General features: G+C 41.9%; 1 protein-coding gene across 2 annotated transcripts in view; it reads right to left on the bottom strand.

The window, feature by feature from the left end:
* Positions 1 to 2,988: 2,988 nt before the first annotated feature.
* The window catches only part of ADSS1 (adenylosuccinate synthase 1), a 40,557-nt gene continuing 22,003 nt past the window's right edge, over positions 2,989 to 21,542 (bottom strand). For both annotated transcript variants that reach the window (XM_050954191.1, XM_050954192.1), the window contains 5 exons: positions 17,396 to 17,550; positions 16,158 to 16,282; positions 12,154 to 12,251; positions 9,662 to 9,811; positions 2,989 to 8,211 (listed from right to left, as the gene is read on the bottom strand). In XM_050954191.1, coding sequence (XP_050810148.1) covers positions 8,159 to 8,211; positions 9,662 to 9,811; positions 12,154 to 12,251; positions 16,158 to 16,282; positions 17,396 to 17,550 — 581 coding nt within the window. In that variant the 3' untranslated portion in view covers positions 2,989 to 8,158. The remainder of the gene's footprint in view (positions 8,212 to 9,661; positions 9,812 to 12,153; positions 12,252 to 16,157; positions 16,283 to 17,395; positions 17,551 to 21,542) is intronic.

Genomic DNA, 21,542 nt, shown 5'->3' with positions numbered 1-21,542 from the left:
TGGCTGGGCTGGGTTTAGGGCCGGGGTTGTGGGAAAGGAATCTCTCCCCGCCACAGCCCTGAGCACCTGTGCGGCACATAATAGGCTCACTGCCGTGCAGCTTAGAGGGAACTTAGCTATACAGTTGTGCATGCAAATAGGCGAGCACAAATGCACTAAATATAATAAACCCATTTTGTCCACGTATAAGGTATTTACTCAACCATTTGTATCCATAGTTACTTTGCACAAGTTCTGGTTTATGCATACAAATATGGGGTTATGCTAGCTCTACAGTCAGGCATATTTTTCCAGGTGCACCTGTTACACCTAGATTTAAAAATGATTTGCCACATATTGAATATGTGACTGATCATAGCAAAGCAAAAATATATTTTTAGTATCATTTTGCTATGTAATGGGTATTTGTTACGGTACATTCTGTACTAAATATTTCCCTTTTGTTCACATCCTGAGCCAGAATCTCAACTGGTGTAAGCAGAACCATGTCATTTTATCTCAGCTAAACATCTGGTCCCCCCTTTCAGTGTTTAATACAGGATTATACAGAAGTGGACCACAAAATGTGTCTATTTTAAATATATGTGTTCACACTCGAATAAATGCTAGAGACAGTATGGGTTAGGCAAAATCTTTTATTGGATCAACTTATGCTGGTGAAAGAGACAAGCTTTCGAGCTTACACACAGCTCTTCTTCCCAGTGGGAAAGGTACAGTGTCACAGAGATGACAGAGTGGAACAGTTTGTTTAGCATAAGCAGTTAACACATATTCTAAGAGACCATTCAAAGTGAAGTGGGTAGTTAATGCCTCTGCAGTCTAGAAGGAAGGAGGGTTTATGGGTTATACATTGTTTTAATGAGCCATAAATCCAGTGTGTTTATCAAGTCCATGATTTTTAGTGTCTACGAAAATTATAGAGTGGTAACCATGTTAGTCTGTATCAGCAAAAATAACAAGGAGTACTTTTAGTCTCTAATGTGCCACAAGTACAACTCATTGTTTTTAAGAAAGTTATGAAATTGTGCTCCCAGGCTTGTCTTTTGAAGGTATTGGTAAGGTTTCCTTTGAGGTCAGGTATGGTTTATATAAATAAATGGAAGACATCACTCATACACTTTTTCCTACTGCTTCTCTCCGGAGTACCAGTTTTACACTGCTATAATTCCACTGGGACCAATTTTATCTTCAAACTGGTGTAAATCAGAAGTAACTGGAGTTGCATTGAGGTAAAACTTGTGTCAGAAGAGAATCAGGCCCAAAGACTTATGTGCAATTACTTCTGATGTACACTAATGTGAGAAGAGAATCAGACTTGCTAGTGGTGATTTAGACACCTTACTGATCTGGCAACTAAAATATCATATTGCCTGATTCTGATTTTATTTACACAGGGTTTACACCAGATTTACAACATTGTAATAAGATCAGAAGTTAGAACAGTAATTTTAAAAAAGGGTCACTGGTGAGTTGTTATTAATTCAGAGGATCACATCCATGCAGCTAAATTGCCTGTGGTATAAGCGTATAGTAAATTTTTTGTGTTTCTTTTGTAAATTTGAGTTTTATGGTTCACAGAAAATTATTTCTCCTCATAACATTTGAAGAATTTCAGTAACCAATAAGGGCTTTCAGAAGTACACTACACTCACTTGTCCAGAAGCAGGATACAAAATACTAAAAAGATATCTCTTGGAAACCTAACACTAGTGGAAGACAGATTGTACTGAGGAATGCAACCTAGTCCTAAACCCTGGTGTAGGTACTGCATTTCTGAATGTGAGGTATATCCTCTCTGAACTGCAAATACATTACAAATAGACAATTATAATTTTTCAAGGGAAAAAGGAAAGGTTGACAGACATTTGGTGAGTCAGTGTAAAAATCTATTTTTATCTTTTGAAAAATGCATTTGCAGGCCAGAATTTGCTGCAAAAAAGGAAATTATGCACTGTATATGCTCATAGTCTTTTTTTTTCCTGTTATTTATTGCTTATAGATGGACTCAATGGGGTGATAAGTAAATACTTAATTCAGACTCTCTGTTTATTTGTAAAAATGAACATCTGCAGTTACTAATTAATAACATGGGCAGGTATTTTGAACTACCTTGAATTTCCTGTAAATATAGCAGATCAGAAGTAATCTCTGTGGGCCAAATACTGAAGTCCCTACTCACTCTTCCCTCATAGGGATGGCTCTAATCTTGCTATTCACTGGAGTAATTCCTGAATTGGGAATTTATAAATTGGGCCATAAATTAGGGCCAAGTTGCCTCAGCCTGGAGTAAAATCAATGGAAGGAAGAGATTTCTCTCTGATTATTCCGTTGGGTTGGAGGGAGAGTCCAGTCTTTTCATCCCATTTAATAGGCTGCAGTTCCAATCTGCAAATCCTGAAATCCCTCATGATACAATGATGGCCAGGGTTTTTTCTGCAGAGTTTGTTGAAGTGGGTTATAGCCCATGAAAGCTTATGTCCAAATAAATGTTAGTCTCTAAGGTGCCACAAGGACTCCTCGGTTTTTTTGCTGAGAGTCTTTGGCACCATGTTTTTTGGCCGTTTAGTTTACTGGAGCCATGCAGACAGCACTTCTGCATCTGATCACTGCCTGGGGAACTCCTTTAGTGGGGTGCCTACACCATAGAGGAGGAACTTTTAGAAAGATAACACAGTTGGGGGCTGTCTTTTCTTTCTGCCCTGATTCTTACAGGATCCACTGGGAGGAGGAGGGACAGATGATGCACCAGCCCACCCACTGTGTAGATTCCCAGATGCACAGAGTGCTCTCTAAAAGACTGGGGGGAGGGAGGAATAGAGGGGATGGAGGTTGGTATGGAGAGGGGATGAGAAACACCCCCCCACTCGCTCAGGGGAGGGGTGTGATCCATGTATACAGGGCCACCTGTGTGTGGATCAGGCCCTCTGTAAGGATAAGTAGGACCTGTGCGATTTGGCTCCATAAACAGTCATTATTGTTAGAAAATGGTTAGGACCAGGAATGCCCTTTATTTAGTATATTTCTACAAAGTAAAAACAGTTACCCAGTTTCCACAATATTTCTCATCATGCCCCCTTCCTTCTTTCCGAGTCTGAACCAGGAGAGGGGTAGAGCATTCTCCATTGCCCAGCTGGACTGATCACAAAGCAAAATTTTTCCTTTGGAGGGGCTCTTGCCTCTGGCAGCTCCAGACACACCAGTGCCTTATGAATTGGGCCCTGTGTAAACCACAATTTCATGGACACAATTTAATGGAAGGTACAGAAATCGTGAAAATGCCCACAAACTGTGAACGTTAGTCAATTCCAAGGATGGAATGAATTCTACAAGTTAACAGTCAGTTTCCAGGATGGAATACATTTTAGTTGTAAAACTGATTAAATTAATTTGTAAAATTCATTTCATCCTTTGAACTGACTAATGTTAACTTGTAAAATTCATTCTGTGCAAAAAGAATGTTCCATTCTATGCATCCGAAGAAGTGAGCTGTAGCTCACGAAAGCTCATGCTGAAATAAATTTGTTAATCTCTAAGGTGCCACAAGTACTCCTGATCTTTTTGCATTCTGTGCAAACCCAGTGAAATTCAATACTTTGCCATTTGCATTGTCATTAATTTTCTTTAAAAAAAATTATTTACACAAGTCCCTACTTATGGGGTGTGATGAAACTGCTTTAGAGGCCACAGTTACCATTCAATGCTCATTCCACTGAGGGTGTCTTCATGTGACTGGCAGAAAGCGAGTCAACCTTTGTAGGCAAGATCTATCAACTGGCAACACAGAAGTCTCCCCAATCCCTTGTCAGACATTACCTTCAGTGGGTGTACTGACCTGGTCTCTCGCTCATTGGATATGGACACTGAAGTAGAAGGCCTGTTGTTCCAGATTGGTTTCAGGAGATAATGACAAATGGAGATTTTCCTGCCTGTAAAACAGGATCCCGAAAGTCCCTACCCCCACCAATCTGAAGGCCTGCCATATTGTAGGAGGTGGCCATAGTTATATTAGGTGAGATCATTTTTTCCTTCCTTTCCCCAATAGTGTGTTATGGATGGATTTGTAATGATAAAGAACTGTAGAGAGTTAATTGTTCAAGTTTCTTTAAGCAATTTATCATGGAAAGAATTCAGTGGAGTCAGTCACGAGATGTTCAAAGGGAAAAGTTCTGCTTCATGAGTAAAGTGTTTGTGTCAGTTAAGTAGGAATTGCTGGCCAGGACTCCAGACTGGTGGAGATAGTGGTAAAATCCCCAAAGCTGGTTTATAAGTAGGAAAATCACCCATCCATTCCTAAGAATATACGAATGAAAAGCCAATAGTAAATATCTGCTACTCATAGCTTCTCACGCAAAGCTTCTTGATAATTATTTTAAAAGCATTAGGAAACACCTGACTGTTTCTGGATTTGAAAGTAGTGAATTTTGTCCCCAAACTCTCAGAAATATTTGTGTTTAAATGAATTTAAATGTGTCTTTGAGGGTAAAATAATGAGATGAGATTTCAAAGTTTTCCTGCAAAATCTACATGGGTGTATGGGAGTGTGTATGTACATTTTGCACATTACTTTGAAAACTCTTCATTTTATTTATTTCAATTTATAAAATGCAGCTGGCCAGTGCTATAAGAGCATATATAGGTCAGTTAAAAAATACAGGGAAACCACCTAAAAAACTAGCATATGTTAGGAAGTATACACCTGATTATGAAGGCCACAATGTGATGGCAAGTCTGACAAAAATCTGTCAAATACATGTTTTACCTGAATGGTTTAGTACCTTTTTTTTACTGTAATCCATCACAATATAATACCATATTAGTAGACATTTCCCCTTATTCTTTCATCAAAACATCTAACATGATACATGAACAAATTAAAAAAATTATTACATTCAACTTGTGTACAAAGAAAAATTAAATTAGCCACAGTGATGATTATTACAATGAAATTCCAAGCAAAGGTTCCAATCTAAACTAGTCTGCCACAGGAAACAGTCAAGATAAAATGTATGGTTTACATCAAACATGTTCCTTTTAAAAGTCTGTGTCACCACATAGCCTGTAAAGAACTTCTAAAAATAAATGCCTGAACCTGTTCACAGTGGCAAAATTCCCAGAATTCAGTCGGGGAAGAAATCTGATTTAAAAAAACCTATTCAATTAAATGAAATGCAAGGGATAGCAGTGGAACAGAACAGTGTCACAAGATAATGGTCTGCTGATGTGGTGCAAATCAAGGGTCTCAGGGGGCTTGGATGAGGCCCTAAAGCAAAGGCAAAATGGAACGGCACTTCATGGAAAATAAAGATCTAGGTCAAGCAAGAGACATTGATCCTGTGACAATCGATTTATAATAACTTCATTTTAAATGTACCAAAATGATTTATTTAGGGTTGACCATTTAATCTGATGGTTGTTGGTACACTGTGAGTAACTGTTACTCACTATGGCCCTAATCCTATAAAACTGAACAAAGCCCAAATAAAATGGCTATGCACTAATGAAAATGTGCTGAGCACAGTGGGCTGAGGGAAGGAATCAATCTGAACCGTCTAATGGATGACTGACATGAGATTGAGCCCATTGGAAATGAAACTTGATTAGCAGTGCATTGCCAAGAGTGCTTGTGCTTAAGATACCTCATAAAATGAGCTACATTTTACAGTGCTCATAATAATACTTAGCACTTACAGAGCACCTTTCAAAAGTGCTTTACAAACATTACATAAGGTTTAAATCCTACAGTCCTTACACTGGCAGAATTCCCATTGACTATCAATGGGGGTTTTGCCTAGTAAAAGAGAAGAGTAAGTACAACAGGATTTGGCCCATATTAATTAATCCTCATAAAACCTATATGAGGTAGGTAAGTAAGTATTATTATCTGCTATTTTACAGATGGCAAAGCTGAGGCACACAGGTTAAATGACTTGCACTAGGCCACAGAAGAACTCAAGGTAGGACTCAGGAGTTCTTGTGCTTAAATCACTGGACATAAAGGACTAGACTGTGGCATAAAGCCATAGGAGCCACGTTATATGGACTCATGGGGAAAGTGGGCCCATCTCCAGCTGTGGTTACCTGCCTGACTGGACCAAATATGAGTGGCACTGAGATCTGGTGCAGAGGGTCACAATGACACTCAAATTTGGGCCAGCTGCCCCCCTGCCAGGCCTCACCAAGTATAGGGGTCTCTGCTCCCTATACCCCCACTGAAGGCTTCACCCTCTGACTCCTGGCCCCCTACACAATTTTTACAAACCCAGCACCTATCCACAAAGCCACAGACTGTGCTGGATGGGGTGTGAAGAGACTGCACTGCAGCCAGAGGAGGGTGCAGAGGGACTGTACTACAATCCTCAACGCATCTTTGTACAATAATATAAACTGCTTTACTACCTTGTCATTATACAAGCCATGGCTGCTCATATGTCATGTTTACTTTAAAAAAATACAACAGATCTTAAATGTTAAAAGATATCTAGATAATTGTAAGAGATGGGACAACATAGGGAGTGCACATGAGGTCACTGGACCTGGAGGTCCATGGACAGATCTTATTTTTCCCCATTCTGCACTCAAGGGTACCACCATTTTGTATTCCATCACTTCTGGAAGTACTGTCTCAAAAAGGGGCGTTTCCAGAAAGGAAATCATGGCATTAATGCACTGGGAACCAGCAGAGGCGATGATGCCATTCCTAGATGTGTGCCAATGCATCTGGGAATGTCATAAAAATAATGGGCTATATTCTCCCCACCTATGGAGAAACTCACAGAAAAGTCAATGTGCTCTGAAAATTCCACAACTTTTGGAATAACTCAGTTTTTGTGGCATTCTCCTCTCTAAAAGAGGGGCTTGTGCCACACAGAGAGGGCAGACGGCATGGCCTTCTAACCATGCAGAACCAGAGAATCCATGAGGAAATCCAGATCCATCCCTGGAAATTTTAGAACCTCTGTGCTGTACCTCCTTTGCCCAAACAGCTCAGCCCTGTCAGGAGCTGTGCTGTCATATGCTCCCTCCTTTAGCACCAGGTATCAGCCCCTACAGTTTGGTGAATGGGGTCAAAAGCTGGGAAAGAGAGTTAAGGCTGCAACTAGCAGCATTAAATCATACATAGATTTATGCTTGTAAATGCACCAGATTTGGAGGACAGCATGCCACCATACAGCTCCAGTGCCTCACCACCTATGCCCAACAAAATCCAGGTTCCTCCAGACGTACAGTCTTTGCATGGAGACACATCTCAGATTCAGGGAGAAGGTGCAACATGCTGCACTGACTCTACTCCCTCCCTCCCCCACATGCCATTGCTGTGGCTTTGGGTCCCTTTAAACCCTTCACCACCACTCTGATTTCCTTTATTTTGAGGGGAGGAAAGCTTTTCTGCCAGCCTCCATGTGGGGTGCCTGTTGGTAAACAGGAGATTTGAAGGAAATACATAGGCAGCTCAGCTATCTCCAGTTTGGCTCATCCCCAAAAGTTACCTGTTACTAGCTTGTGTCACTGTGTGATACAATCACTGTAGCTTCTATCTCATTTATTTAATAGGTTGTAAAAGAAAATCTCAGGCTTCAAGCTAATCACATTTACCTTGCTTTGTGTGATCAAAAATGCCTACCTAATTTTATTGTGTTTTAGGGATTGAGGATCTACATAACCAGGCCAATTTTAAATGCAATATATATGTCCTATTGCTGCCAACCCACAAAAACAGGAATTATAATTTTTCCCTTTGAAGAATAACTTCAGCTTTTCCAGTCATTCAGTAACTACTGGAAAATGTTCAGTATTGTCATCAGTCCGAAGAAATAACTCCATATGGATATAAAACACATCTGAATAGCAACATGGCTCAAGTCAGAGAAAACGAAAGAAAAACACTTGTTTTTTCATTCCTGTTCTTATTCAGTTACTGACTTCTTTATGCTTTTGCACATATGTGTGTGAGAAAAAGACGGTGGCTACCAAACAGATTTTTATCACTGACCATTTGCATTTACTGATAAATGAAAATATTAAAGTACACAATATATATTTCTTTCTAATCATTTCCTAGAAGAACATTTTGGGTTTAAACAGCATCTCCATTTTAACTTGGGAGTAGTAAGGAACAGATGAACATTAAATTGTGCTTCTCATCGCTGAAGTTCTTTGTTTAAAATAGCTGGATCACTGACTCTCTTGATTTTCCAACTCCAACCCATTTTACTGGCGAGGGAGAGAAGGAGGAGAGAAACGACTATTAGAATACCGACTGGGAGAAAACAGTATAATTAATTAATTTTAATATTTTTCATTTTTTAATATGAAGTTTCGATACAAAATCACCAACAAACTCCACACCTGAAACAAAGTGCTGAGAAAGTGTCTCTGTTAAATAGTTTCTCTTGCTGTATCACTAACACACAGTGTACTGGAGCATTGAAAGCATGGAGTAATTATGCCATAAACACAAAGCATTGCAGTTTGAAGGCCCAACAGAAGAGTGAGGCACTTCAGTTGCATGTTCAGCTGTCATTATCTTGGGTGATGGGGTGTCTAGCTAAACCCATGCAATCTACAGCAAGAATTTTGTCAGACTTTATAGTCTTCTCAATGTGGACATGAAAACCATGAGACACAAACACCATAGCATGGTTAAATATGGAAGTTGTCACTTTATTTTAAAATGATTACACAGATGGGGTAATCATTCCAACTATCTGGTAGGGTTCACCCAGTAAAGCTCTCCACTGGCACCAATGTCGGTGGGTACTACAAGTGTGAGGGTTGGTGTGAAGGCCATGCCCTCTCTACACTCTAAAGGCTGCCAAGGGATCCTGACTGGAAGTTAGCACCCCAAACACACTCCCCTCCTCCATGTCAGAGGTAGAAGATATAAGATGAGCGGGGAGCCACATCTGCATGAGACATATCTGCTCACTATGCATTGCTGCTCCCAGGGCCATGTCCAGACAGCCCACTGAGTTACAGGGACCTCCATGAAACACCTTCTAACCTACCCCTCAACTGCACTGGAATCTGCCAAAGTTGTGACAAGTAATTGACACTCACCAAATCCAACCTCCTGGGTGCTGGCTGGAAGGTGAAAACCCATATGGTAATTTCCACTTTTGGCATATGGGGAAAAACCCTTTCAGACCCCAAAACTGGGGATCAGTCTAGACCTGGAGTCAAAGGCGAACCGTCAACTATATAAAGGGAGGGAATGGTGGGGACTGAAACAGGATAGTAGCAAATTGCCTCCAGCTCCTGCAGGCAGGAGCCAATCCCATGGTCCCATTACCACCCCCACCACCATTAGGAGCAGCAGTGGGTGGGACAATCTCCAATACCTGACTCAGTATGTGATACCCTTCCCCTCCTCACACACGCACCCTGAAGCACAAAGAAGGGGGTTGGAGGAAAGGGAAAGAGAAAAGCAATCTCCCCCCCGACACATAAGACAAATGGGAGGAAGGGGGAAGCAAAGAGAGAGAATACACAGCATGCTGCCTTAGTTGCTCCTGGTTGAGATCTCCCACCTGCCCCGCACTCTGGTGTCTCCACTGCTTCAGGCCCCATCAAAGACCTATACTGGCTAGCAGGTTGAGTATTCATTTACAGCCTCATGTACATGCTGTGGCCACTCCATGAGCACAGGTGAAGAGACATCTACCTGGCACTCCAACATGGTTTTCCACACATCGAATATAATTCTGTGCTTTGGGTGGGAGATCCTCCCATTTCCTCGCCCCAGTCGTGTCAGTTTTCCACCCAGGCATAGTTTCATACTCTACTTCCACTTTCTGCAGTATCTCCTGATTAGCTGCAAAAGCACAGTTAGCAACAAGTAAGACTACAATAGCTTTACTTTAAAAGATATCTATAAATCTTGAGCAGGAAAATGTTAACAAAATGTTTAAAAAAATGAAAAAAATGGACTTATGAAAAAGGAACATTTATAATGTTGAGCCATCAGTTCACTCTATTTACTAGCACTGTTGTTGACTATATATCCGAAGATAAACAGAGAGCACATCTACACTACAAACTTAAGTCAATCCATGTTAAGTCGACTTACAGCCACAATAGTAATTACTGTGGAGCAATATGTCCACACTACCTTCCTTCTGTCGATGGTGTGTGTCCTCACCAGGAGTGCTTCCACCGACTGAAGGGGGGCAGTGTGGGGGGCTGAGAGCCAGGGCACTCAGCTCTGCGCAGCTCCCCGCCAGCTGCCTCCTGGGCTTCTCGATTCCCTGCTCTCAGCCGGAAGCAGCACCCAGGGCTTATTGCCTCCGGCAGAGATATCAGCACCCAGAGTCAGGTCGGCTGCTGAGCTCCCAGCGGGGAACTGGAACTGGGGGTGGGGGCGTCAGCAAGTCTTCCATGCCAGGAACCTGGGTGTCAGCCTGGCTTGGAGCGAAGACCTGGCAGCAGCCCGGCTGGAGACAGCTAATAGCTGATGTAAGGAGTGCAGTGTATACACAGACACTGCATCCCCTAACTAGACCGTCATAAGCCCTACGCCTCTCATGGAGGTGGAGTGATTATATCAGTGTAGTACATCGATGTAAGAAGCAAGGCTGTAGTGTAAACACTGACATAGTTAGCAGCTTATGTCGACCTAGCTCTATAGTGTAGACCAAGCTTCAGTCCTACAGAGGAAGACAGTTCTGATTAAAAGGATCCAGTTTGTTTGGTTTCATGTCCTCAGTACTCTGTGATGCTATATATAGAGCTATACTAATGAGACACTATTTCTAGGAAGATAAGGAAACAATTATTTTAGGCCTTATCTACAGAGGCTTCATTTGTTTTTTTTATCAGTTCAGCTGTAGAAGTGGTAGCAAAAATGGGAGCCAGCACATTAACCGGTGTCTCATCTCTAGGACAGAGTTAAGTAACACAGTGTTTAAAATGCTAGCAGCTGCAGGCAGCCCCTTCCACACAGAACTCTCACCATCGTTACCACCCACGGAGCTGAACTAGCTGAAATGGTGGGAAATTTTTGACCGAAAGGTCTCCCACTGGCAAAGCCTTAGGCCATTGTGGTTTGGTCAGTGGACTCTTCCATGATTGCTCAGTGTAGGCAAGCAGTCAGAGCAGTCAGAGACCCTGCATAAGTTAGGGAGACCCTGTGTTGTGTCATTAGGCCTAGGCTGTTTCGTTAGTTTGGGAACTAGAGAGCCAGGGGGAGCTGCAGGGTCACTTTGTGCAACAGTCTGAATAAAAATAGCAAGTTTGTACTGACTACAAGTGAATCTTGTCTCTTCCGAGGCGTGACGTCAGCAGGGCATGGGAACAGTAAACAGCTCATGGGGGAAAGGAGTCTACTTCCTGTAGCTGTTCTAATCAACTTAGGAGTTAAACTGAGAGCCTCCAGAGGGAGCCCTCCAGCTTAAAAATTCAATGGGAGTTGAGCATCTAACTCCTTTAGGCTGCCTTGAAATCCCTAGCCAAGGATACTTTGGCACAATGCAGGGCCTTGGAGAGGGAGGAGTAAAAGTGAAAAAATAGGAGAACACCATTTGGGTATGAAAAGCAGAACATGAAAAGCTACAAAGCATTATAGGGTAGGCTATCATTAGACCAGTTAAGAGTCCTAACATCTGAAATCCCATGTCATTTTAAACAAAAGTCCAAAAAGTTTTAACATGTATTGAAATAGGAGGTATATTTTTATTAACTAAAATGTCAACTGCTGCTAATTATAGTGGCACTCTGCAAAAAGAGCAAAGCTGTTTGTGTCCAAGTCTCAGTTTTTACAACATAAAAATACTCCCTTTACTTTTCCTTTGCAAAGCATGATTTCATTGACATACTCCTGAGATTGCAGCCCTCATTCATCAAAGATTAAAATGTAACAAATAAACAACCCTCCCCCCCTCCAAAAACCCAAAAAAACAAAACACACCCAATATCAGTGTATATACACAGCCTGATTCTCCATTGTCCTATACCTTGGAGTCATTTACACCTGTACAAAGTGACTGTAAAACTATACTATTCTGATTTGGTGGGAGTGTTTTACGCCACTCTGCTTTAGTGTAAATTCTTACAAAGTGCTGGACAACAGAGAATCAGGTCTGGCTTTTAAGTACAAAATACTTAACAGAAAAGAGAGAGAAAAAGGGATCACCAAGACTTTTAAAAAAAAAAACATACCTGGAAAATATGGAATTCTTTTTCCAGCCAGTTTGTAAGCAACACTGATTTTAATCTCATCAAGGACATCCAGAATATCCAGTTTTGTTAATGCCAGACTGTCCAGAAAAACATTGGATACAGTTACACATAAGTTGGATCCTTCTATCATCATCTTCTTTAATCCCTTCCACCTGCTTTTTCTACTCGTGTACTCATAGACCAAGCTCAGCCTACCCAGTATAAAGGAAAAATCAGACATGTTTAAATTATGAACTTTAATTGAATTCATGCCTCTGTGATGACCAAATTACTGCACTTTACTTCCACACATTTGCCTGCTCATATAGGTGAACAACAGTGTGTTCAATCACATCCTTTAAAATGTAATTATCACTGAAAAGTGATTATGTGAAATGCCACTTTTAATTATCAGCCCTGGTCACTGTATTTAGATGCACATCTTCTTACCTCAGTGGTACTACTGTTTACTCACGTTATCCTTGGAGAACGAACAAGGGTAAGAGAGAAAGAGCTGAGTTCTATTTTTCCTTCTGCATCAACAGAATTGTTTAATAAGTTCCAGTTACAGGGCCAAGCACTTACCCCTGTGTAAACCCACTGATGGCATAATTTGGCCTACAGAACCTTTATTCCTGATGATAATATGCAGTCAGGAAAGATCCTAGCTTGACTTTCAGATCCCTAGGTGAGTTAGTTTATTTAATTAACAGCCTGGCTATCTTTTACAAAACACATTTCATGTAGAAATCATAAAGGGATAAATAGTGAAATCTTAAGATGCCATTTTTGCAGAATCACTTTTCAAAGTAGAACTGCATTTGAAAATAGTAGCCAAATATCTCTAAAAACAACATGTCTGATCCTCAGCAGGTATCTATTGGTGTAGCGCCACTGATATTTGCATCAATCATCTAAGGATCTAGCCAGACATATGCATGTTTTCAATGTTAGACTGACTTTGGGTGGATGAAGGAGTCATTTAAAATTTGGAAAGAGACGCACAGGGTTGCTGTTCTTTGCCTCATTCGTGGCATATACCAGTAGTTCCAACTTCTCAGTCAGGAATACACAGCGGTCTTCCACTTGGTACATCAACTCATCTAGATATTTGCATAGTTTTACAACAGGCTATGTAAAAAGCACTAGTGCAGTAAGTACAAACTAAAATGTCATACAATGACTTGTTTATACTGCTTTATATACTATGAAATATAAGTACAATATTTATATTCCAGTTGGTTATTTTATAATTATATGGTAAAAAGGAGAAAGTAAGTAATTTTTCAGTAGTGGTGTGCTGTGATAATAATGTGTTTTTATATCTGATTTTATAAGCAAGTAGTTTTTAAATGAGGCGAAGCTTGGGGTATGCAAGACAAATCAGATTCCTGAAAAGGATACAGTTGTCTGGATAGGTTAAGAGCCACTGGCATATACCTTCCATTGTTGCTTAGGTGTCATGAGCCCAAATCATCAAAAGTATTAAGGCTCCTTGCTTTCACTGAAATCAATGAAAATTAGAAGTCTAAATTCCTTTGAGGATCTGGGTCAAAAGTCCCTAGGATTAACAGATATGCTGATGGGGAAAACAGTAATTACATGGAAAAACAGTAATTACATGTAACTGAAAAGAAAACAGAATAGAGCTCTTCAATGTCACTTCCACAAAGAATGGAGATGCATAGGTGAAAACAACACAGGGCCTTGGGTAAACACTAATTTTACAAAATGTTTAGATGAGTTACTGTAGAAAGATTGTTTCATATTTGTTTCATGACTGATAAAAATCTATATTTTCACACCCTTAGAGATATAGTAAAGCTGACCTTAGCCCCAGTATAGGCACTGCTAGATCAAAAGAAGAATTCTTCTGTTGACATAGCTACTGCCTCTTGAGGGGAGGGGGGTGGGATTTACTATAGCAATGGAAGAATGACTTTTGTAATTGTAGCAAGTGTCTACACTATAGCAGCATAGCTGTAGCTGTCTGGTATGATATGAATGGGTTGTTAAGGCAGCGGTTCCCAAACTGGGTCGTGATCCCAAATGGGGTTGCATCATCACCAGATAGGGTTGCAGTGATTCCTAGTGTATGGAGGATGCCATTTTGCTCTTCCAAATGGCATCATCCGTGCTGTCTGGGGTCTCAGCAGGAAATACTTCATTAAAATGGGGTTGTGCCAGCAAAAAGTTTGGAAAGTCCTGCATTAAGGACTGGCTGGGACCAACCCATATCAATGGAAGGCCCTACAGAGAGAATGGAAATCCCAAGGACTGAACAACTGACACTTAACAGGAGGCTCCCATCTTGACTGGCGGGAGCACACATGAACTAAGCAGGAAAGCAATGCGGGGTGGTGACCAGATGGGGTGATAAGAACTAGGCTCACAGAGAGATTCAGAGCTCCTACCTGGGACCCAGGCTACGTCTACACTACAGACCTTACAGTGGCACAGCTGTACCGCTGCAAGTGCGCCGTGGTCAGGTCTCCTATGTAGCCGCTCTATGCCGACAGGAGAGAGCTCTCCCATCGGCATAATTAAACCACCCCAAGGAGCAGGGGTAGCTATGTCCACACCGGGGCTTCTGTCAGTGAAACTTATGTCGGTCAGGGGGTGTTTTTTTTTCACATCCCTGACCAATAAAAGTGCTAGTGTAGATGTAGCCTAAGAAACAGGGACGGAGATAGGGAAAGGAAACAAAGATGGTTGCTATAGTTGTATGGCTCAAGAAGGAGCCCTGGAATTGGCCAGTATGAACTATGCCTTAACATTTGCTTCTCTGTGCAAACCTCAGGACCTCCCAACGCTGTGTTCCAGTTCACGCACAAACCCTACTCTGTTTGAAAATGCTACCTGGTGACACTGCAAATTCTCATGGAGGTGCACTGATCTCTGAAGATGGTGCAAATCCCTGAACAGGAGTCTCTCTGAGTTGGGCTCAATGGGCAGAGCTCTCATTGAGAAGCAAGAGGGCTGCAGCCCAGAGGCTCTGTCTCGGAGATGCGGAGTCTGCATGGCCTACCCTTAAGGAAAAGTGGGACCTTTGGGGGCCTGGCACACTGACGGGGTACCTCCAAGGGACTGTTTGAAAGCTGGGACATTGCACAGTTCCATAGGTGCTGACTTCCCTGCTTTCCCCTGGGTGCTCGACTCCCCATCTGCTGCCGGCCCTGCCCCCACTCCACCCCTTCCATGAGACCTCGCCCCTGCCCTACCTCTTCCCACCCCTGCCCCACCCCATTTCAATCCCTTTCTCAAAGTCCCTGCCCCAACTCTGCCCCCTCCCTGCCCCTATTCCAACTCCCCCAAATCCCCGCCCCAGCCCCAACTCTTTCCCACCTCCTCCTCTGAGCATGGCATGTTCCCGCTCCTCCCACTCCTTACCAGAGCCTGCTAACACTGCTAAACAGCCAGGTGGGAAGTGTTGGGAGGTAGGTGGAGGAGCGGGGATGCGGCGCGCTCAGTGGGGGAGGAGGAGATGGAGCAGGGGGTGAGAGGAGCTTGGATGCCAGTGGGTGCAGAACATCCACTAATTTTTCCTCATGGGTGCTCCAGCCCCGGAGCACCCACGGAGTCAGCGCCTATGCACAGATCCTGTGGATCTTTGCCAGGCACTTTAACTGACCAACCAATGTTTACTGGATTCAATGGGAGTCTTTCTAAATGCACTAGGTAAAGAATGACGGACTGAAAAACTGCTACAGCACTCTGGTACTCTGATACAGTCAACATCAGTCATTTGGTGCACAGCAAAGTAGAATATTGTATCAGAATGTCATCATATCACACAAAGTGTCTAGCTCTCAGAATAAACATATTCGCATTGCATGGGCATTTAGGTAGCAGTCTGCGATTATTTTCCCTGTGACAATATTCTATTGAATTATTGCTTAAAATGTAACACTTAACTGCACTGATATTGATGTTACCTACATATTTTATTCTTTGGAGAACAAAATTATCAGTTCCAAATATAGCACAAAATCTGTGATGCTTACGCAGTGAATCCATTGATCATGTGAGCATATCTCAAAATGACAAGGTCCAACCAGCCACAGCGCCTTTTTCTGCCTGTGGTTACTCCCCATTCATGGCCTCGGGACTGCAAGATGTCTCCAATTTCCTATAGGAAGATAAAGAGACATGGATGGTGTTTCAACAACAGAGGTAACAAACCTCAGCCTGTCAAATCAATTTTTTTTTAAGTAAAGCTTAGTTCTCTTTAAAGGGGACTTCACCTGAACCTAATGCCCCTTTCCACAGAAACTGGTACAGCAGAGCATCAACAGTATGACTTTTCCCACAATATGCCTCAATATGCTTCAGAGTGACTGGTTCTTATTTTGGAGGAGCCCTTATCCCCCTTCATATAATAAGAAAATCTTCTTAGCAATTCAGCCTGATTTCTCTGTTAAGAGTTTGTTATTTCTTTGCACTCCCTCATCAGTATGTCTGTTTCCATCTGGTGGTTTGGGGGAGGAGGTGTGCCGTTTTTGTCTTAGACCGTAAGCTCTTTGGGGCAGCAACAATCTTTTTGTTCTGTATTTCACATAGCCAATGGGATCCTGGTCCATGACTGCGGCTCCTGGCATTATGATAATACAAATAATAAATATTAATAAAAAGTGTCATTATAATAATACAATTAACTAAAAGTGTGAGCTAGTGCCCATTGGGATGGCAATTTTTGTTATGTGAACAAAAAGAAGAGAAAAACCTTCCCATGAGAAACTGAACCAGACCACCAATTGAAAGCTTGTCTCTCTCACCAATCCAATAAAAGCTATTACCTCAGCCACCTTGTCTCTCTAATATTCTGGGAGCAATCCGGCTACAACAACACAGCATACAACAATGAAAGAAATTTATATCTGTCATTTGTTATGACAGGTACTGAGATTGTAATAGAATGTCATCACATCAGTGTTGTCTGCTTTGACAATAAACATCTCAGGCTGCCGTCAGCTGAGTTACACTAGGGATGAATATGGTCCCTTGACATTGCCTTGGCATTTATGTGTCAGCAGGAGATCATTATCCTGTTACAACATTCTATCCAATTGACCTTATTTCTCGGTTACTGTAATGTAATGGGTTTCAGAGTGGTAGCCGTGGTAGCCTGTATCAGCAAAAAGAATGAGGAGTACTTGTGGCACCTTAGAGACTAATATATTTGTTAGTCTCTAAGGTGCCACAAGTACTCCTCGTTCTTTCTGCAATGTAATGCTAAACCTACGTTTATCTGCTCAGTGGGAAAGGCTCCAATTCCCACTCTAGTAGTGTATGCCTTCACCACACCATATACTTCACCAATGTTCTGAGGAGGAACACCAAGTCCGGTGCATACGCCACCCACGGTACAGTTTGATGATGTCACAAATGGGTACGTGCCTGCCAAAACACAAAACAAAACAGCACAACCTTGTTTCAGTGGTGATGGAAAACAAAGGCTGCCCTTCCTTGTATTAATCAAAGATGGGCTTGCATTTGTAACTTCACTTGGTTACCACAGTGGCTAAAGCAGGAGAAGCTCTCACCACAGCAGGTGAGGGAGGGAGAAGTACTGTTTACCCAAGTCAAGGTGAGGAGAGGTAGCAGTTTAGCAGAGGAAGCTGAGCTCTGCTCCTCTCATACTCCCATTTGCTGATCAGAGTAGCTTCAGTTGTATAATTTTTTTCTCTAAAGTCTCATTAGAAATTTAAAGGTGACTCCATTCAAATTAAGATAACTTCACTGACTTGTGCTTCCATGTCATATAAGGGGGCTTTCAGAGTGCCCAAAATGTTACCTCTGCCAAATTAAGAAAACCACAGTACTTTCACAGTGAAATTTATCCTGATGTAGAAGGCCCACACAAAGTCATATGCATACATCTCTTGCATCCCGTTTAAGATTGGCTGTCAAGATGACATTCAAAGCCAAACCCAGGGGCTGCAATGCGGGATTGCTGGGGAAGCAGCTGCATGTGTCTACATCAGCCCTCTCAGTCTGGCCTGTAAGGCCACGAAAGAGCAGGGACTGTATAGCCACATTCATGTACATCAGACAGCCCTAGTAACCTATACAACTGGCAGAGGGCTTCAGCTTCTTTCCCAGTCTGCAGGATGCTGTTCAGCTGCCTTACACCTTGGATTTTACCCCTCTGATGTTCTGCACTTCACCCTCATGGAGCCTAAGTACTCAGAGGCTTTATGTGGATGCAGTGGATATCAATCTTACAGCATAACAGAGGCATAGTGTATTGTACAGGCTGCCTGCACTGGGATGAATTACATTCCCAGTGAACATGAATTATTCTCAATAGCATTTTAGTGAAAACTCTGTGTGTGCGCGCGCGCACACATGCAAAACTGCCATTGACTGAAATGGGGCCAGGATTTCACCTCTAGCCTCTTAAGAAAACTCCTGTTACTGGTGCACTGCCTGAGTAACCATGCTATACACCTGGCAGATCAGCATAGGTCAAGGGAAGGATAATTTTTTGTTGCTGCCTGACCATTGTACTGATCACCCCAAATCCTCTCTATACTGGGGGTACCAGAAACCCCTCAGAGTACAGTTCCACAGTACAAGGAAAGCAGTAACCCTTGTGCAGGCTTGAAGAGGCGAGAAGGTTTGCCCCATGCATGGTATGTATCCTCCTCATTGCATGCAGATCTCTGTGCACCCACAGGGCAGAAAATCTCACTTGGAATCTTCTACTTTCAGCCATAGAGCACAAAACATAAAAGATGAAAAGAGGACATGGCCATCTGCAGTCCACACACACAATATTGCTACATTAAAAACAGACTTAGGATTCTGTCACCCAAGGACTGCTAAATATACAGAACTATAACAGTATCTGACCTATGAAGAAAGGTTAAAAAAAACGGGCATATTTAGTCTTGAGAAAAGACAACTAAAGAGGGGACCTGATAACAGTCTTTAAATAGATTAAGGGCTGTTTTAAAGAGGACAGTAATCAGTTGTTCTCCATGTCCACTGAAGGTAGGAGAAGCAGCAATGGGCTTAATATGCAGTGAGAGAGATTTAGGTTAGATATTAGGAAAAACTTTCTAACTCTAACTTTAGGCTTTGAAATAGTCTTCCATGGGAGGTTATAGAATCACCATCAGTGGAGGTTTTCAAAAAGATGTTGGACAAACCTAAGACGGAGAATATCTTATTGCCCTTATATAAATCCATGGTACGACCACATCTTGAATACTGCGTACAGATGTGGTCTCATCTCAAAAAGATATACTGGCATTAGAAAAAGTTCAGAGAAGGGAAACTAAAATGATTAGGGGTTTGGAATGGGTCCCATATGAGGAGAGATTAAAGAGACTAGGACTTTTCAGCTTGGAAAAGCGGAGACTAGGGGGATATGATAGAGGTATATAAAATCATGAGTGGTGTGGAGAAAGTGAATAAGAAAAAGCTACTTACTTGTTCCTATAATATAAGAATAAGGGGCCACCAACTGAAATTAATGGGCAGCAGGTTTAAAACAAATAAAAGGAAGTTCTTCTTCACACAACGCACAGTCAACTTGTGGAACTCCTTGCCTGAGAAGGTTGTGAAGCTAGGACTGTAACAGGGTTTAAAGGAGAACTAGATAAATTCACGGAGGTTAATAACCATTAATGGCTATTAGCCAGGATGAGTAAGGAATGATGTCCCTAGCCTCTGTTTGTCAGAGAGTGGAGATGGATGGCAGGAGAGAGATCACTTGATCATTACCTGTTAGGTTCAGTCCCTCTGGGGCACCTGGCATTGGTCACTGTCGGTAGATAGGATACTGGACTTGATGGACCTTTGGTCTGACCCAATATGGCCATTCTTATGTTCTTAACCGGTCAGGAATGGTATAGATTTACTTGGTCCTGCCTTAGTGCAGGGGTCTGTACTTCATGACCTCTTGAGGTCCTTTCCAGCCCTACATTTCCATGATTCGATAGTCTGAAGACAAACCATCATTGCAGTCAGTTAGGTCAACCTGCAGCTTCTCCAGCTGTCACAGGTTTAATCATGCAGTCACCACACCAGATTAAAGGTTAGGTTTTGGAAGTATCATTATATGTGGCTCCCTCATACATGGTATTTGACAGTTGTGAAGACTACTCTACCCAGTTGTCTTCTCAGCAGGACATGCATTTTGAAGGGATGATATCAGATACATTTTTTCCGGGTTTCTACACATCTTCCTGCTGAGAAGTGAATCCCCTGACATTTCAGAATACTAGAGTAAGAAACATGAGTGTTTTTTCCTGTGCTCAGGCATGAGACTGAAGTAGCCAGATTTGTACCCGTTGCCAAGTATTCAACTCAGATTTCATAGCCTGGAGAATGATATTCTCCAGGGAGTGCCCATTTTATGTTTCTCATTGCTAAAGCTTACTTTGTCACATTTCTACTAATGGAAATATAGGTGATTATACACATAGGTAAATCTCACCTTGTTAGCTGTAGTGCACCAATCTTTTGTCCTCAGAGGTAGAATCATAGGACTGGAAGGGACCTTGGAGGTCTTCTAGTCCTGTCCTCTGCACTCAACACTGGGCTAAGTATTATCTAGATCATCCCTGAGAAGATATTTGTCTAACCCGCTTTTAAAAACCTCCAATAACGGAGATTCCACAACCTCCCTAGGCAATTTTTTCCAATGCTAACTACCCTGACAATTAGGAAGCTTTTCCTAATGTCCAACCTAAACCTCCCTTGCTGCAGTTTAATCCCGTTGCTTCTTTTCCTGTTCTCAGAGGTTAACAAGAACAATTTTTCTCCCTCCTCCTTGTAACAACCTTTTATGTATTTGAAAATGGTTATCATGTCCCCGCTCCATCTTCTCTTCTCCAGACTAAACAAACCCATTTTTTCATGTTTCCTCATAAGTCATGTTTTCTAGACCTTTAATCATTTTTACCGCTCTCCTCTGGACTTTCTCCAATTTGTCCATGTCTTTCCTGAAATATGGTGCCCAGAACAGATTACTCCAGTTGGAGAACACTTCAATCTCCCTGGTCACTCGATTTCAGACCTAAAGGTTGCAATATTACAACAAAAAAACATCAAAAACAGACTCCAACGAGAGACTGCTGAATTGGAATAAATTTGCAAAATGGACACCATTAAGTTAGGCTTAAATAAAGAATGGGAGTGGATGGGTCATTATACAAAGTAAAACTATTTCCCCAAGTTTATTTCCCCCTTCCCCCACTATTCCTCACAACTTCTTGTCAACTGCTGCAAACGGACCATTTTGATTACCACTACAAAAAGTTTTTTTCCCCCTCTCCTGCTAGTAATAGTTCACCTTAACTGATCACTCTCGTTAGAGTGTGTATGGTAACACCCATTGTTTCATGTTCTCTGTGTACATATATATCTTCCTACTGTAT

Source organism: Gopherus flavomarginatus, chromosome 5, assembly GCF_025201925.1.
Source record: "Gopherus flavomarginatus isolate rGopFla2 chromosome 5, rGopFla2.mat.asm, whole genome shotgun sequence".
NCBI classification, from domain to species: domain Eukaryota; kingdom Metazoa; phylum Chordata; order Testudines; family Testudinidae; genus Gopherus; species Gopherus flavomarginatus.
Note: the sequence above shows the minus strand (reverse complement) of the source record. Positions and strands in the feature narration are given on the sequence as shown.